Source organism: Thunnus albacares, chromosome 19 (genome assembly GCF_914725855.1).
Source record: "Thunnus albacares chromosome 19, fThuAlb1.1, whole genome shotgun sequence".
Classification (NCBI taxonomy): Eukaryota; Metazoa; Chordata; class Actinopteri; order Scombriformes; family Scombridae; genus Thunnus; species Thunnus albacares.
The window spans coordinates 18060886-18078089 of NC_058124.1; the positions used below are offsets into that span (position 1 = coordinate 18060886).

At 39.0% G+C, this 17204-nt stretch overlaps 3 protein-coding genes across 5 annotated transcripts in view; all 3 read left to right on the top strand.

The window, feature by feature from the left end:
- The first annotated feature begins 1311 nt into the window (after positions 1 to 1311).
- Positions 1312 to 3157, top strand: s100a10a (S100 calcium binding protein A10a). Its single transcript, XM_044335720.1, has 3 exons — positions 1312 to 1444; positions 2612 to 2773; positions 2903 to 3157. The coding sequence occupies exons 2-3, from the start codon at positions 2633 to 2635 to the stop codon at positions 3062 to 3064; spliced, it is 303 nt and encodes a 100-aa protein (XP_044191655.1). The 5' UTR covers positions 1312 to 1444; positions 2612 to 2632; the 3' UTR covers positions 3065 to 3157.
- A 5058-nt stretch (positions 3158 to 8215) lies between these two features.
- Positions 8216 to 10500, top strand: LOC122969767 (ictacalcin-like). Its single transcript, XM_044335738.1, has 3 exons — positions 8216 to 8296; positions 9716 to 9861; positions 10170 to 10500. The coding sequence occupies exons 2-3, from the start codon at positions 9724 to 9726 to the stop codon at positions 10311 to 10313; spliced, it is 282 nt and encodes a 93-aa protein (XP_044191673.1). The 5' UTR covers positions 8216 to 8296; positions 9716 to 9723; the 3' UTR covers positions 10314 to 10500.
- A 2575-nt stretch (positions 10501 to 13075) lies between these two features.
- snx27a (sorting nexin 27a) overlaps positions 13076 to 17204 on the top strand; it is a 48081-nt gene continuing 43952 nt past the window's right edge. For 2 of the 3 annotated variants that reach the window (XM_044336713.1, XM_044336711.1), the window contains exons 1-3: positions 13076 to 13506; positions 16491 to 16716; positions 16927 to 17119. In XM_044336713.1, coding sequence (XP_044192648.1) covers positions 13196 to 13506; positions 16491 to 16716; positions 16927 to 17119 — 730 coding nt within the window. In that variant the 5' untranslated portion in view covers positions 13076 to 13195. The remainder of the gene's footprint in view (positions 13507 to 16490; positions 16717 to 16926; positions 17120 to 17204) is intronic. The other variant, XM_044336712.1, reaches the window with a different exon arrangement.

The window sequence follows — 17204 nt, forward strand, 5'->3', positions numbered from 1 at the left end:
CACACAAGTTAAGGCTTCATTTCAAGCACATGGAATTACAGGCTACTACAAAAATAGCTGTCTCTGGGTGTGGTATTGACATAAAAAAATCATGTGCACCTACATCTACAGTTTACATTTTAAAATTTTCAAATCATATACCGCTCAGTCAGTTACTGAGCATGAGAAGAGGGTATAACTAATAAAACAAAATGCAAAACAAATCTTTTTTAATGAAGAAGACGGGTCGCTTTATTATGAAAATGTGCAATTTGAACACAAAAACACAAATAAGGGGGATAGTGTCAATTTGTTATGCCATCTTCTGTCCACAAGAGGGCGCAGGACTCCTGTATTAAAGCCAAGCACACTTTGATTAAGCTCAATGGAGAGCAATAAAAAGAAGACTAGGATTAAAAAAAAGACTAAAACCCCGGGGAATTATAGAATAATATAAACATACACATTCTCCAGCGCAAATGCATTATGTGTGCTCCACATGTTCTTTTAATCATTTCAAAATGGAGCAGGATGAGTTGGAAATTAATTTGTTTATGTAGTTCAATCGGTATTATAAACAATGGTTTGTGTTCAAAAATTATATGACATACAGTACTGAAAGCAATATATAGTGTATTGAAGATAATATAAACTCAGTACTGAGTACCACACACACTGTGTGAACCTCTCACAGGAACATTAATAAAAACATTGACTGATTTTTGCTGGTTTAAACTAAATCTAATCAACTGCTTGCATGTATTGTCAATCAGTAAGTGAGGTACTATAGTGATTTTATCTCGCAGTTTGTGGTAAAATGTGACTGATTGGATAGAAGTGGTCTGCTGACCTGATGATAATTGAATCTCATTGATGAACATTGTGTTTTGTTGTCAGTAATTCAGGCTCTCCCCTTTGCTTTAAGTAACTCCTCTATAGGCTACTCCTGGGTTTGTACTCTCTGTGATGATGTCATCCAGTATGCAGTCTACAAAGAAAACCTATAGTAGGACAAAAAAAGAAAAAAAATCTATAGTGGATCAACAAATACTGAAGGCACTTAAAAAGTGACAGAAACTGACTTATACTGCCTGTAGCCTACATTACTCATTTAGATGAGTCTTGGTTATTTGTGCAATCGAACAACAGCCATTAGAACACTGTTAAGAATTTTATGCCATTTTAAGTGGCAAATAAAGTTAATCTTATTACCTAAGAAAACTGGAAGTCAGTCCGACTAGTCCCCTTAACTACACTTTATTACTGTGACGTTACCGCCCACACAGTCTGTCCAGCAACAGTTTACTGTGGATAGGGTCCACCGTCCCTATCACATTTAATCACTGCTTGACTCACACTATACAACAGTTCAGGGCGGCGCCCGACTATAAAAATCTCTGCTGCACTTACAACTTCTGAACATTCCCACCTCTCCTCTCTGTCGACACCGTCCCAGCGCGACACGGTAAGAATTAACGGTCCTACTCTTGTCTACCTGGAGTTTTTATAAACCCTACAATGCCTGCAGGTGTTGACTGTGGAAGGAATGCATTGGATTATTTGCTTTTAATCTGCCGTTTTTAGTGGTTTTTTTCAATCTCTTTTTCACTTTTTCTTTCTGTTACAGAATTGGTGTAATTTCTTTTTTTAAACGATGCATGTTGTATTGATGATTGTCCCAAGTTTACTTTCTTTTGTCTAAGTTTTGCATTCACACTTTAACATTTTCTTACAAATCAGGACTAACTTATAAGATTCATATAATAGGATAAGTCTTGCTTTCATTCATTGAATACAAATCTTTTTCTCTCTTTTTTTCTTGTTGTCTTGTATTGTGAACCCAGTGGAATCTATAGGTTGTAGTTAAAGGGTGTGGTTGGTACGTGGGCATGTACACACATGTGCTATGTTGCTTTAGTGACCTCTTTCATTTGCTGCATTGAATTCTCCATTCTGGGCCTCTGCACATTTTTTTCCCCCTCATTCAACTCAAGTTTTCCATTCCCTCTGACACAAACCCACAACGCTTGTTTTTCCTCCCACTTCTCCTTTTTAACTGTTGCAACTCTTCAAGAGTTTAAGGATGCACAGTGTGCTATGAATGGTTTGAGTTCTGTGTGAGTTTTAGCCTATGTGGGATGGTTATTTAAGCTTTTTCTAACTGCCAAATAACAGGCATTTTCTCACTTCTGGTGAGTATTACTCATCGGTGGACAAGGCGTTGGAACAAAGAGCAAAGTTTTGCTTCCCCTTTGTTGGGCTACATCCCGTCCTCCCTAAATGCTGTGGTGCTATCCTCTTTCACTGAACAGTTTCTTACATTTTTGTTACCCAAGACATATCATATGTTTACCAAAAGACTAACAAATAATTGAGCAAATCCTGTGATTGAAGCTCTCTTTATACAAGTGAGGGCCACTGTTTACATTGAGAGGATCAGCTCCTTCACTTTTCAGCTCCCTCATGCCCCTTCATGCTCTTGAATATGGTCATCACTAGATCACGATTTTCTTACACAATCTCTTGATGAGTTTAACACAGCCAAAATACGCTCTATGAGTCATGTTTTAAACTTCTGCTGTGTTGAAATGCATCAATTTCTGATCTTTTTCAACATTTTTTCCCCCCTCAGTCTAAACACAATCCAGCAAACATGCCTTCAGAACTGGAGACAGCCATGGAGTCACTCATCAAGGTGTTCCACCGTTACGCCTCCAAGGACGGCAAGAGCGGCACACTCAACAGGCGAGAGCTCAGAGAGCTGATGGAGAACGAGCTGTCTAACTTTCTCAGGGTAAGAAAGAACCAATAAATCTGTTAAACTTAATTCATGTGTAACCAGTAAAGGGTATAAGGAAAATATCTCTTATCACATAATGCAGTATAACTGAAGTTTTTCTTCTTGATGTCCCCCTCACACCAGTCTCAGAAGGACCCTGCTGCTGTCGACAAGATCATGAAGGACCTGGACACAAATGGCGACGGCCAGGTGGACTTTGAGGAGTTTGTTTCTCTGGTTGTTGGACTTTCCATTGCCTGTGAGCAGTGCTATCAGATGCACATGAAGAAGACAGCAAAGAAGTAAAAAGGCGACAGCATGAGAGAAGAGAAGATACCATAAAGCGTTCCAATTTTTGTAAAGTTTGTTTTGTCCATTAAATACACTGAAGAATTTCAAGGAGTTGTGTGTTGTGGTTATTGTGTGCATAGTAAAGTGATCATGCATTTTTCTTCAAGTGAATACAAATCTACCTCTGCCTTTTTGAGTGTTTTTTACTTTTTAAAAAAGCCCCAAATAATAGGTATCTTCAGTATCAAATTGACAAATTCCCCAGCCATTGGTTTGTTCATTTTACAATATGGCAAAGCTCATTCCAGAGATCACAGGGTACTTACTGTCTTGGCAACTGCGCCAGCAACACAAGGTGTGATAACGTATTCCCACCTTTAATTCATGCTTCCCTGGGTGTAAGAGGGCAGACAAGCCACTCCCTCTCTGTTTAATAAAGTACCTCTTATCGTTGTCCTGAGGAATCTGCAGAATGTCCCAGCCATGAACACACCCCTCTCACAAAGCTGATGTTGCAACTCTCATTATGATGCATTCATGAACAGATAAATGAGGAGATATGGTGTTTTATAACTGAATAAAGTTTGTGGAATTCCAGTCAGTTTGATTTGATTAAGCAAGACAGCCCCGGGCAATGTTGAGAAAACCAGAGGTCCTGAGTCACAGGGCACAGCAGATCAGTACATCACTGTTTTTCCATGAAATTCTTTTCATTGTGTTTCATGTCTGGTAAAAGTCCTTTGCTCTAAGATAAAGTCTCCCAGGCAGTACTTATTCTCAAGCTATGTGCTGGCACTGACAAACTCTGCCAATCATATGTTTTTGTCATGAATGAGAAGGATATGACTGTGGGTTAGGGTTTGGGCCATGGTTGTGGTCTGCCCATCCCAGCAAAATAGGAAGAACTTTTACTTCCTTAGAAAGGCCTGCCTAGAAGGCAAAACTCAGGGCTGAAAAGTCACATGAGCCTCCTGATCCCTGCACACACCTCCTTGGGCAGGGCCTGACTCTGTGGCCTACGATTGTTCATGGTTACAGGGCAAACACGCAGGTTGCTAGGTTACAAGGCACCGTGTGTGTGTGTGTGTGTGTGTGTGTGTGTGTATGTGTGTGTGTGTGTGTGTGTGTGTGTGTGTGTGTGTGTGTGTGTGTGTGTGTGTGATCCAGGTATTCCTCATGTTGTGAGGAAGTAAATCTGTTTACACAGTCATGTGGGGACTTGCCTCCCTTATGGCGACAAAAAGCAAGTCCCCTTTACGTCATTAATTTTAGGGTGAAGACTTGGTTTAAAGTTAAGGTTAGTTTAGGGTTATGTTAAGGTTATGGTAAGGGTTAGGGTTACAAAAGTAGTTGCTATGGTTAAGGTTATGATAAGTCTCCAGGAAATGAACATAAGTCAATGTAATGTCCTCTGAAGTTATGGAAACCCATCTGTGTGTGTGTGTTTGTGTATTTATCTCCTCAGTTTACAGAAGCACCACGCCCTTGTCACCCACAGCTGAGTTAGGAGCTGGGATTCCCCACTTTGCTCACCGTTTTCACAATATTCTTTATGTTCAGTTAATGTATTTTCTGTGTTTTTGGAAAAAATAGCTATCACTGCATTCATACAGTAGATGTTTACATGCTGTCTGTTTATCATGTGGCCTAAAACAATACAATCATTATTTGTGAAGATGAATAAAATGTCCGAAAGCATAAAGCAACAAACCCAGCTCTGATCTGTGAGGGCGATGAACAGGCAAAAGCCTCTCCCTGTAGTAAAGAGACAGACAAGTTATGACATCATAACCTTTGTCAAACTGAATCATCCCACATACTCACACCGTATTAACATTTCCCAATTCACTCTGTGGCAAAGTGTGTATCGGCGTCACTTAAGAGATTAGCAAACATTCACTAATGCATACCACACCTTTAGACACACACAGGCAGAACAGCCCCCCTTTGTGCTCAATTTAATAAACAATAACGGCAAGGCTCTGAACAGACCAACCCTTCCAACATCCGCTTTGTTGATGATGCCACAGGAAATGATATCAAACTATTGTTACCTTGTTATAAATGAAGAGGTAACTTTTGTTTGTGTTTTTCTAGATGTGAACCAATGTTTTGCTAGTTATAGTCAGGATATATCCAAGATTTTGTACCCCACCATGCAATAGTAAAACAACTAACACAACTGTACACAGAGTGGACACTGCCGAAAGAAAGGCCATATCTACCATTGAAGACAGGTTATGTCTTTGGGGAGTTTTAGCAGTCTGGAGAGAGTTTACATTTGACAATTAAAAATGTACATATGATGAGTATATTATAAACATATTGTTTCTCTCCCAAGAGTGTAGAGAATGCTCTGAAACAGCATTAATCTAGTATTTATCATATATAATTAAGAATCTCTATCAGAGCTCAATTACATGGGATCACATGACTCGTTTTACACAAAGTGGGAGGAAGAAGTACAGCAAGAAATCTCCGTGGAGACTTGGAAGGACATCTGTTCTGAGCCACACCTAGTAACTTGCTTTAATAGCCAGAGAGAATTTAAATGGAAACTAATAATGAGATATTTTAGAAGACCACATATAGCAGGGAAGATTGGGTCATCATCATCCAGCAACTGCTGGAGGTATTGTGGGGAAATGGATTCCGACTTTGGCCACACTTTCTGGTCATGCAACAAACTTAAAAGATTTAGGGATGAGATTCATATAGCTCTCAATTCTATTTTGGAAATACAAATCCCACAAGAACCATTGGTTGCTTTACTGGGCGTTATCCCTGAAGAAATTAAAAGCAGAAGCCAGTTATATCTTTTTCGGATTCTCCTAGTGTCAGCCATTGAGGGAATCACTGTAAACTGGTTAAAACTCACACTGTCCCAACATTTCAGTCATGGGAAGAGTGCTTGTGGCTACTCCATAATATGGAAAAAATATCACATAACTTGTGGTTTCAGTGGAAGAAATTCTTGAGAAGGTGGAGCCCTGCTATGGTAGTCATGTTATGAAGAGAACATCCCCCTCTCCTCCCTATACCCCCCTGTTTTTTCCTTTTTATTTATGTATTTATTTATGTATTTATTTATTTTTATTTTTATTCCTTTTCTCTATTCTTTGTCATACATGGACAGCGTATACTGTAATTTTCTGACTATTTGTAATTGATTGTACAATTGTACTGTGCTAATTGTCTTTAAACCAATAAACAATTAGTTCCAAAAAGAAAAAGAAAAAAAAAGTTAAAGAAACAGCATTTAGACATTCATACGGTGGCCCTGAGAGTTCAATGCAACTTTGAAAACACATGCAAATAGTCAAAAAACACTTTCAACACAACCAAATACAGAAAAAGTGCTGAAATAAAGAAAAACAAACAACCAAATACAGAAAATACAACACAATACACAAAAGTGCTGCAAATACAGAAAACACAACCAAATTTATAAAACACAGTTGGGTCAGGGCACCACTTCATTACAAGAAAGACACAAGGCAGCATGTGAACATTATAGGAATATGTTTTCTGCTTGACCACTAGATGGCAAAATATTATAACTGTACTGGACAACTGCAATGTTGACCATGAGTCTTAGATAAGTTATGAAACAGCTCCCCCTGTCATGCAAACAATTTCATATGAATCACAGCTGGCTATGATACAGAATCTGGTTTCCATGGATATTCTCTCCCTTATTTGGTAGATCTGAGTGAGTAAGATGGGGAAGGAAGATGGCAGGAAAAAAGTTTGACTCATGTTTTCCTTGTTGTGAAAGAGGACAGTAAATAAAATATCTCCAAGTGAGTTTGCATTATACATTCAGCTATAGAAGAAATAAATGGTGACTAGACTTCTAGCCTATGATCTGTACAATCTGCTTTGACTTTGATTGAAGTTGCTAATTAGAGACCTAAACAATTGTACCCTGACCGAAGAGGAAAGACACGAAAAGATCTTTGATATCTAACTAAAAGTTGTCCAACAGACCACACGGAAACAAACGCAGATTTGCCACAGTGCTGATTTTCATGTCTCTGATTTCTGGTCTCTGCAGTATGACGCATTAGCTTCAGGGACATGACTGTGAGTCACAGCCTCCACCACAAAATTGCAAGGAAGAGTGGATCCACTCAGGACTATAACAATCATCGCTCAGTGAGTCACTTCGCCCAACGTTTTCATTTTATAATCAAACAATTAAACAGAAATAGAAAAAAGTCAATTATATATTGAAAAACCCCAGAAATTAGTTATTACACTGTGTATTTAAAGTGTTCTCTGACACATGAGTGGATAAAAAACAAAATGCACATTTAACTCACACTGATTTTGCCAGGCAGTAAGCTTTTCAGGAAGGGCATTGCAGTCTCTTCTTTGTCTTTTTGAGATTTCGGATAAATGTTCAAATTTTATTTAGGATTGGTTGCAAAAAGATATACACAGCATGACAAACTTGTAAACTCAAACAGTGAGAAGATAGTGGAACTATGAGTTAAATCACATGTGCAAAAATTATGATAAAAGCTAGTTGTTTGGAGAAATGAAGATTAAAAGTTCTTGACCCCATGCAAACTGTCCTTTAAAGGGTTAATAAAAAAGTGAACCCTAAAAGAAGCCGCTGAATGCGACTACACAATCCAAGAATCTTTTTTAAGACTCACTCTAGGTTGGCTTTAATTAGCAGTAACAAGCATGAAAAAGCACATAACATCCAATTTTGTGTTGGAAAAGACTCTTAAAGATACAGCACACCCCCATCCATAGTCCACATGTCTTATACTTTCTGCAGGATAATTAGCACTAACTGTAGATTCACATGCACCCTTGAGATCATAACATTAGAAACTTTTTTCTCACAAATGCTAATTTAAGTTTAAGTTAAGTTTAAGTGTTCCTGAATGCAAATGTGCACAATGCTCAAACTGTTATTTTTTGGCATGAGGTGTAAAACAGTTCAGAGCAGACCCCCTGACAACCAGCATAGTTATTTGTTGATTATTGTTTCTAAGTAACAATACATAAATTCAGTGTTTCACAAATAATACACTGGGAAATAAAAAAAAAAAGTAACAGGACACAGAGGAGAGGGGGGAGTGGTTGGGGATGAAAGGAGCATTATTGAGGGAGGGATAAAGGGTGTGGTGATGTATAAAGTATCCTTTGCATCCAGTTTCTCCATCACTACAGCTCCTCAAGACTCCCTTTCACTCTTTAATCTCCTCGGATCTCAGCAAATCAGCCTTGGTGAGTAGAACATCTAAACAGTGTTGTTTGAGGTTTAGTTTCATTAGCACTAAAACTTTTTACGATGTGAAATTATTTTAAATGCAATAACTGTCACACCATTTCAGTAACTTTTATCTGTGCAAAGTTACCAGCTCTGCATGCAGTGTAGTGTTTGTTTTGTGCCAACTTTCACTTCTCTTCATTGCTTGTGAAACTTAACATTGCACAAGATATTTCTCACTTTGCTCCGATGCCAGTTATTTGGCTAATTTGAGTCTGGAATATCCTTTTACTGATGCATTGCACATTCAGAAATTAGCATCAAGCTTTGACTCGTACTTTTAATTACAACCAAATTAAAAATCTAAAACAGTTATACAAACAGTATTATCTCTTCTTTTTGTGCTCTCTTCCTCCGCAATTCCCATCTGTTTACAAACTCTCACAGTTTCCTCCGACTACCACACCCCAGAGAGGGAAGAGCACCACGAGAGTGAGAATGGAACCAAAACTGACTCTCTGGGGTTCATGGAGTCAGTGGAAAACACACATTTCAGATATACAGCGTTAAGAAAACAAACATCTGACAACACTACTGGGACTTAAATCAAGTCTTGACCTGCTTCTTTACTTAGTTCTACTGAGTTACCCAGAGAGATTAAGTTGTTGTCATAACAGTGTCCTGTGTCACTCCGCAGCAATGCTGCGTTAGAGACCGTTAACAGGGGGAAATGAGAGTGGCTGGGCCCTGGTGGAAACTACCAAGGGTTTATTTTTAACTAGCTCCATGGAAAACCCAGAGCCAAACACTGACAAAGACAAAAGCAACGATGTCAGCTGCTTGCAGCTAACGAGCACTTAATGAATGAAAGCTGGAATTCCTTTATGTTTCAAGCTAGTTATTATTATCAACATTTGTTTTGTATATCTTATTTGCTTAGCTGGCTTATAACCAGGATGTAAGATTTACAAGAGCAATGCTCAGTCTTTAAAAAAAAGAATTACATAACTTGTACCTCAGCTAAATGAATCTGTTCAGTTCACAGTTTACCAGACGGAGCTTGCATTCTTCTTAGATATGAGCTCAGTCGCCTGTTGCCCTTCCTTCCCCCTTCAACCACTCCCTCGAGTTGAAGATATTTGGTCCTTTGTTAACATTCCAAATTTGACCACACCACCACATGATTCGTTATAGTGTGCATCAGTGAACGTTAACAGACCTTGACTCTGCCACTAGATGGAGTCATAGCAGGTTTAAATGAGAGCATCATCATCATGTGAGCAACTTCTTCACTTAGTATTATGAAGATATGTAAGGAAAATACTTGGCCAGTCTGACCTGAACCCATTCCATCACAAGATGCTCTGATGATATAAGGGAAAATTAAATTTGTCCATATTTAACTCTATTTTTTTCTTTCTGTCCACTTAAACCAGCAATCATCATGTCTGACGTCCAGCAGGCTATGGCTCTCCTCATCACCTCCTTCAATAAATACTCTGGCAAAGAGGGGGACAAATACACCCTGAGTAAGGGAGAGCTGAAAGAGCTTCTTCAGAATGAATTGTCGGAGCTTCTGAGCGTGAGTGACCTCTGACCTCTCAATATCCCACCCTTGTAGGATGCATGAGTACCCCGGTATACTGTACATGTGTATTATGAGGCTTTGTATGCAGAATGGTGATGCTTCTGATAGAGTTTGTGCATGATTACAGCCTGTAGTACTTTCTGGTTGTGACTATTGTTCTATGCTTTATAATGATGAAGGTCATGCTGAGAACTAACCTACACATGACTTAAAATAACCATCTACAAAATTGAATAATGTGTATATCTGGAATTTGTGTATAGTCAGTCTACATGTTTGTTAAATTCTTCTCTCACCTGCAGAAAGCCAATGACAAGGCAGCATTAGACCGCATTTTCAAGGACCTGGACACAAACAAGGACAACAGCGTGGACTTTGGTGAATTTGTCAACTTGGTGTCCTGCCTCACTCAGATGTGCCATGAGTACTTCACAAACAAAAAATAGGGTTACAAGCGCCACCTTGGGGTTAGCTAAAAGAGCCGCCTGCCTTGTGAAATAAAAGTGTGTCCCTTGACAGCTGTTCTGAAGGACAAAATATTTACTACTGCTTTAAGGCACTAAAAATAAATAAATAAATAACAAACTATGTTGTGTCACAGAATGCAATAAACTTTTTTTTTCTTTGAAACAATTGACTTGCGCAATTTGTGTGTTACTGCATGGCTGTAATATTTCTGCCAGTATTTTATAACAGTTGCACAGACACGTCGGCACCATAGTCTAAGTGAGCTCATGATACCTGTAATGTTTGCCCAAAACACAGTTAGTGGTTTCATTCTGTTGATACTTGGTTGTCATTCCTTAAATTTTACGGCATTAACTTTGGGAAAGAAAAAATACAACTGCAAGTTATGACAAGAAGGATGTTGATATTGCATGTATCATGCAAATGTAGAAAATCGTCACTGTAATTTTGTAGTTTTAAGATACTGTCTGAATTTTTTTTTCATTTTTTAAGACTCCACTACACATATATGATTGATTTATTTAGTAAGTAGGCTACCTTGCAGAATGAGGGTTTACATGCACCATATAAAAGACAATAAGTTAATGATTTACCGTACAATGGCTCACCGATTGGTGCTGACGCCTCACAGCTGAGGGTTTAAATCTGACCTGGTCAGTTGGAACTTTTCTATGCAGGGTCTGCATGTTTTTCTGTGTATGTGTGGTTTTCCTGTGGGTGCCCCAGTTCCCTCACACTGTCTACAGACATGCAGGTTAGATGAACTGGAAATTCTAAATTGCCTGTAGGTGTGACTGTGAATGCAGTTGTCTGTATGTGTTAGCCCTGTGATAGACTGGAGACCTGACCTGGTTGGACCCTTCCTGTCAGAACAGGCTGCCATGAAAAGGTATAAGATAGAAGTAGATGGGTAGATGAATAGCATGTATAGTTATAGCCCTGAACTATATAGGGATTACCACACGCATAAATGTAAGTATGTTTTAACATGGTGGTACATCAGCACATTTTCGGTTCATATTTTTCAAGTAGAATTTTGAATAAGACTTAAAGTAGTTTTGCAAAGTGGCACTGATACTGATATTACTTTAATAACTGTAATTAGTTTCTTTTACTGTACACATTTGTTCTTTCAGCTTATATTTTGGACTCTGGTCCAGCATCCAGCAGTGATAAGCTCAAACACCAATAAACTTTTAACGTCATGCTTCTTGTCAGTAATGAGTAATAATGTGCCTGAAGGGCTGACAACCTGCAGGTCTTCATTCCAACCGAATAGTACAGCAGGTGACATCAAAGGTTACTTCTCGCTCCCAGTTTCAAAGTTAGTAACCAGCACCTCTATTGCACACGGTTGTCCATCAGCAGTGTAGATGGATTGCACAAGATAACATTGATACAAAGCACAATGATATCAGTGCTCGGCATCAGAAATGTTTTATTTATGTTTTAATTTTAAATGAGAAAGAGAGAGAGAGAAAGAGAGAGAGAGTTCCCAAGAAAACAGTTGAAAATTATTTTCTGTTAAACCAAAACTAAAACAAATACTCGAGAACCAGTGAAACCACCTTTAACTCATCTGTCATCCTGGTTTCCAAGTCTCAAATAAAAATATTTAACATGATGAATCCCAACTCTCCTTTAGATAAACAACACTAGGCTAGCACTTTATGAGCATACATAACTGTCTATACTCCAGACCTTTTTAAGAGAAAATAATGAAATAATAATAAGACTAATCATGAAATTAAATTTAAATTTAAAATCATGTCAAAAAAGGAGACTTTTAATAATAATGATGAAGACACATGTAAGAGGAGAGAAATGAAATTGTCCTCAGAGGGGTTTTCTAAATAAATTTCCATAAAAATGTATAGTACTATAAACATAGTATAGCCTACATATTAATGTAAAATTTGAATTACATTTATGGTAAAATGTATATTTTTATAAAAATATATCATTGTTAAAATATATATTCTATTTAAATAATCTTACATTTAGTTTGAAAAAGCACTGCATTTAAAAAAAGTGCAAACACAACGTTTTTATTGGTTAATAATGCTCCATATAATAAGGGAATTAGTGACACAATCTAGAAATCTGTTGCTCATATTTTCACGTCAACAAATAATATCTTAAAGTCCCCCTCCACTCAAAAATGTGTTTTTCTTCTTGTTCCTACAGTTGGATGTTTGAGTTTCACTATGCATAATGATGTGTGTGCTGCCTAAAGTGGGAAGTTTCTCTGTGCTCATTGAAAATCCAGTTTTAAGGGGCATGATTTTTGACATCACAAATAATTTGGAAGTCAATCCTGGTCCAATTTTTAACTTACATTAAGTGTGATGTGGAAACTTGAAGCCTCAAAGTACACATACATTGAAAATGGACTTTACAGTGTAGTAGTAGGAGACATTTTGTGTTCAGCAGTTAAACTTCTGAAACAAATATACATTTGCATATTTATAGATGCTGGAATTTTTAATGAGGGAGAAGGAGTAGATGTCATTTAAAGGATTTTAAGAAGATTATTGAAGGTTTTTGGGTAAAAATCATATCAGACCCAAATTATTATTCAAAGTAGAGTGTTTTATATACATATTAAAGCGTTTCTGGAGGGATGATTGAACACTAAAGTGATATATAACTTTACATTGATACACACAGAACAGCAGACCAGAATTTCGGTGACGCCTCCGGGAGGTCACGTTGTGTGTCAGTGTCTCGTGACGCTGCCGAGAGGCGGGTTATCAACAACAGAGTCGGTCTGTGGAGGTAACGCGGACAGAGCTCGAGTGTTGTTTTGAATTTGCTAGAAGACAGCACCGACTGGAGGGGGGTAGGGCCTGTGGATAAGATGGCGGATGTAGAAGGCGATGAAACTCGGTCGGCTCTCCCTTCTTCGTCCCGTAACGGCCCGGTTGTCGGTTTGTCTGCGGGCACCGCGGGCCAGAACACGGCTATGGTAGCGTCGGGTCCACGGATGGTCAGGATTGTCAAGTCCGAATCGGGCTACGGTTTCAACGTTCGCGGTCAAGTTAGCGAAGGAGGACAGCTTCGGAGCATCAACGGGGAACTGTACGCTCCCCTTCAGCATGTCAGCGCTGTTTTGCCCGGAGGTGCGGCAGACCGAGCCGGGATAGCGAAGGGTGACCGGATCCTGGAGGTGTAAGTCAGCTTCTCTCTTTTCACCTGAAGCCAGGTAGTTAGCAAGTAACGCTAGCTACCCAATTTAGCTGTTGATCCATTTTCAAGCATTAGCCATCTTCAAGGTATGCGTCACTTGTCTGTTATGATAACACAAGTAGGCGTTTGCTTAGATAACTAGTTATTTGTCTAACCAAAGTTATTTTTTTAACGTTACTAAGGGAAAGCTGTCTAAATATGTTGTAGTGTAGCAACACCAAGCTAATGCTAGTGAGCAGCGGTTAGTAGAAAGCTAACCAGCTTACATAAGTTGGACAACAGGCTGTGCATGTTGATTAGCTTTAGCCAGATAGCTAACCAGGTAGCTACCGTCTTGTTTGCTATCCCTGTTTGCGCAGTGCCTGTTTCAGCATGCTTTTGAGGACGAAATTCAAGTGACAGTCTTGTTGACATTGCATTGTCATATGAATAATAGTGGGGATGTGTATTATGACCCTGCCCGAAGACAGTGGATGGCAGTGTTGTCGCTCAAATTCAACATCATATATTGTGAGGTTGTGTGCGCTTCTTGTCTTGACGAGACACCGTTTGACAGACCAGCCGATCTGTTATAGTTACACAGGACAGTTGCAGGTGCTGTCCTTTGTTTTTATGCTTTATCCCATTCAGTATGCTTGAGTGGTTTTGATATATGTATAGCTGGATGCTGGTGACATCTTGCAGAGGTTTTTTTGTTTTGTTATGTTTTGTCGAGCTCTGTAGATCAGTAAAGGAAAGGACTGAGTGAGCTATCAGTCAGCCAGTCAGCCATTGATACTTAATGTACAATCTTGTTTTATAGCCTTTAGCCCTCAGTAGATATGTGGCAATTAGTTTTAAAGGGATATGTCCACATATAGCCTTCCTTAGTTGCTATTTGCAGACTTCTAATAATGACAGCCTCAAACACTCCCAGGTGTGCAAATGCTAAAAATGTTAATAAACAGTGGTGTACAATTACCATATATCATATGTTTGTTAGAAGACCGTGTGTATTTGTGGCCTAGGTTAAGTGTCAGTATGATGTTTGAGCGTTGAAAACATGCTAATGTAAACTGTGAACTAGATGAGCTCAACTCAGAGAAAGGGAGAAGAGAAACAGAGAACAAGGAACACTGGTTATAATACCACTTGCTGAGGCATCAAAAAAGCCCCCCCCCCCCCCCCCCCTCCAGCCTGTGTTTTCTCAGTTGCAACTGTTAAATCTCTCTCTGGTCATATGACAGGACCTGTAGATATCATGTGATTTATTAACCAGCTTGGCCATTTTGCGAAAACACAAAAGAATCATACAGATAAGTATGTCATAACTCAGTGTTTTACTTAAAAGTTTTAGGAACATGGAAAGGGAACAATATGTTTTAATGGTGATAACCAGCTTAAGTATAGTATTTCTTAATTCTTTCTACTTATTACTGTCTGAGTGTGGTTTTTGTAGAACATCAGATTTTTCATAGTCAGACTTGGAAGGAAATTATCATTGTCATTAAAAATGACCTTGTTGATCAGCTTTAATCATTTATTTTTTAAATTTTTGATCAAGCATTTAAATATGATATCTGTGAATATCAAAATACCCACAATGTAAAGAGCTGCTTGATTTTCTCCATTTCAGTTATGTGTTGTTGTTTTTTTAATGATTGTCAGACATCACTTTAGGTTCTGGTAACTTTTGAAAGGCATTTATCAGTATTTGTGATCATTTATTAACTAAACATTTCAATAAAACATAATCACTACATTAATTGATAAAAAATAAAAAAAATTACTGATAACTAAATGGGAGCACTGCTACTTCACTGTTAATATTGCTTAGTTTCTGTCTTAACCTAATTCACATTCTACCAACTCCCTTTGTTGCTGATCACCAACTGAGACGTCGCTCTGGCTGACACCGCTATGTTTCTGTTTTGTCTAACAAGAGGATGATGGGATCAGAGTAGTGGAGAGGGAGAGATTTATCTTCACCTTTTTGGTCACCTCCTACCCCCCCCCCCCAATTTCGCTGTTCAGTTGAACAACTCAGAGGAATGCCGTCACGTCGATCTCTACTCCCACAAAACAATACACCGGCTCTTCCCGTCTCCAACTGCTGACTTTATTCTCCACCACCCTCTTATATCAGTTTGTCTGATTATTTGATGCATGATACTACACTGATTAACAATACAAGGAAACATGGCCTATAGTTGACAAACCCATGCCCACAACTCTTGCTTACTCCCTCCTTTCCTGTGTCTGTCCCGCTGTTTCTCATAGGAAGATTAGCAAAGACACCTGATGCTGGTGCCATCTGGCCTCAGCAAAGCCAAGAAAGGAGGTGTATCACAGCACCAAAAGAAAGGGAGACATTAGAGCTGACCTGGTTATTCAGCCCTCCCATCATTGTGTTAATCAATGGAGGACGCTGACATTACCGCACACCACAATAGGACAATGTACAGGATGCATATTCGTAGCATAAATATTTTATCTGGTATCGCCCATGACATTAAAGATCCACATTTAGTACAGTTTGTTTGTCAGGTGTGATTGTAAAATTAAGTGTCTTTGCTATTAGCTGTGTTCATTCAGCCACAGCAATCCCTGGCTTCATGGTAGTTTGCATAAAAATGATTACTCATTGACTTTTAATTGTGGGAAAAGAGAGCACCGGTATTGGATTTGGTATCTGCAGATAGCCTGAGTTGTGGTATCAATATTGGTAGAGAAAAAGTTGGATCAGTGCACCCCTAATTATTATTCCCACCAAAGATACTACCAGACTAGCATGGTAAATATCTGCTCAAGCTCTGCCGTGGTCAGTGCTGAATGCTTGATCTGTTTGCTCACGCAGGTCATAAAAACATATTAACATAAGTTGACCATGTGAAAGACACTGTGAAAAGACAGTTTCACAGCTCTTAGCTAATTATCTCTCCCTCCCTTCTTCCTCCACTTTTTCTCTTGCTTTCACTTCCCTCCAGTAATGGGGTGAGTGTGGAGGGTGCCACTCATAAGCAGGTTGTGGACCTGATCCGCGCCGGAGAGAAGGAGCTGGTTCTGGCGGTGCTGTCTGTTCCGCCCCAGGAGGCTGATGGGTTGGAAGGCGGAGAGGATGTCCAACCCAACTATGACTACAGTGACAAGCAGGCCGTGCCCATTTCCATTCCCACATACAAACATGTAGAGCAGCACTCCGAGAGGTTTGTGGTGAGTGCAGATTTTACAGTTCACTTTGCCATTTTCTTTCTCAAAACAATGAAAAGACAATGGTGGCTACTCTCAAAACATCTCTCATATAAGTAGAGATTTATAGCTATTTCTGTGTTTGTATCAAATAAAATGTCACTCTTTTTAGTCTGTCCTTCTACTCCTATTCACTCTGGCCTATCTGTCCTGTCTTTTTCTTAATGGCCATAGGTGTACAATGTGTATATGTCAGGCAGACAGCTGTGCTCAAAGCGCTACCGGGAGTTTGCCATCCTACACCAGAACTTGAAGAGGGAGTTTTCCAACTTCAACTTTCCAAAACTTCCTGGCAAATGGCCCTTCTCCCTTTCTGAACAGCAACTAGATGCTCGTCGTAGAGGCCTGGAGGAATACCTTGAGCGAGGTAGGCGTTTTTTCTTTTAAAGGTCACAAGCGACTTGTGTATTGATTTTCTGTATGGGCAAAGACAAAAGGATTTTCAAATACCA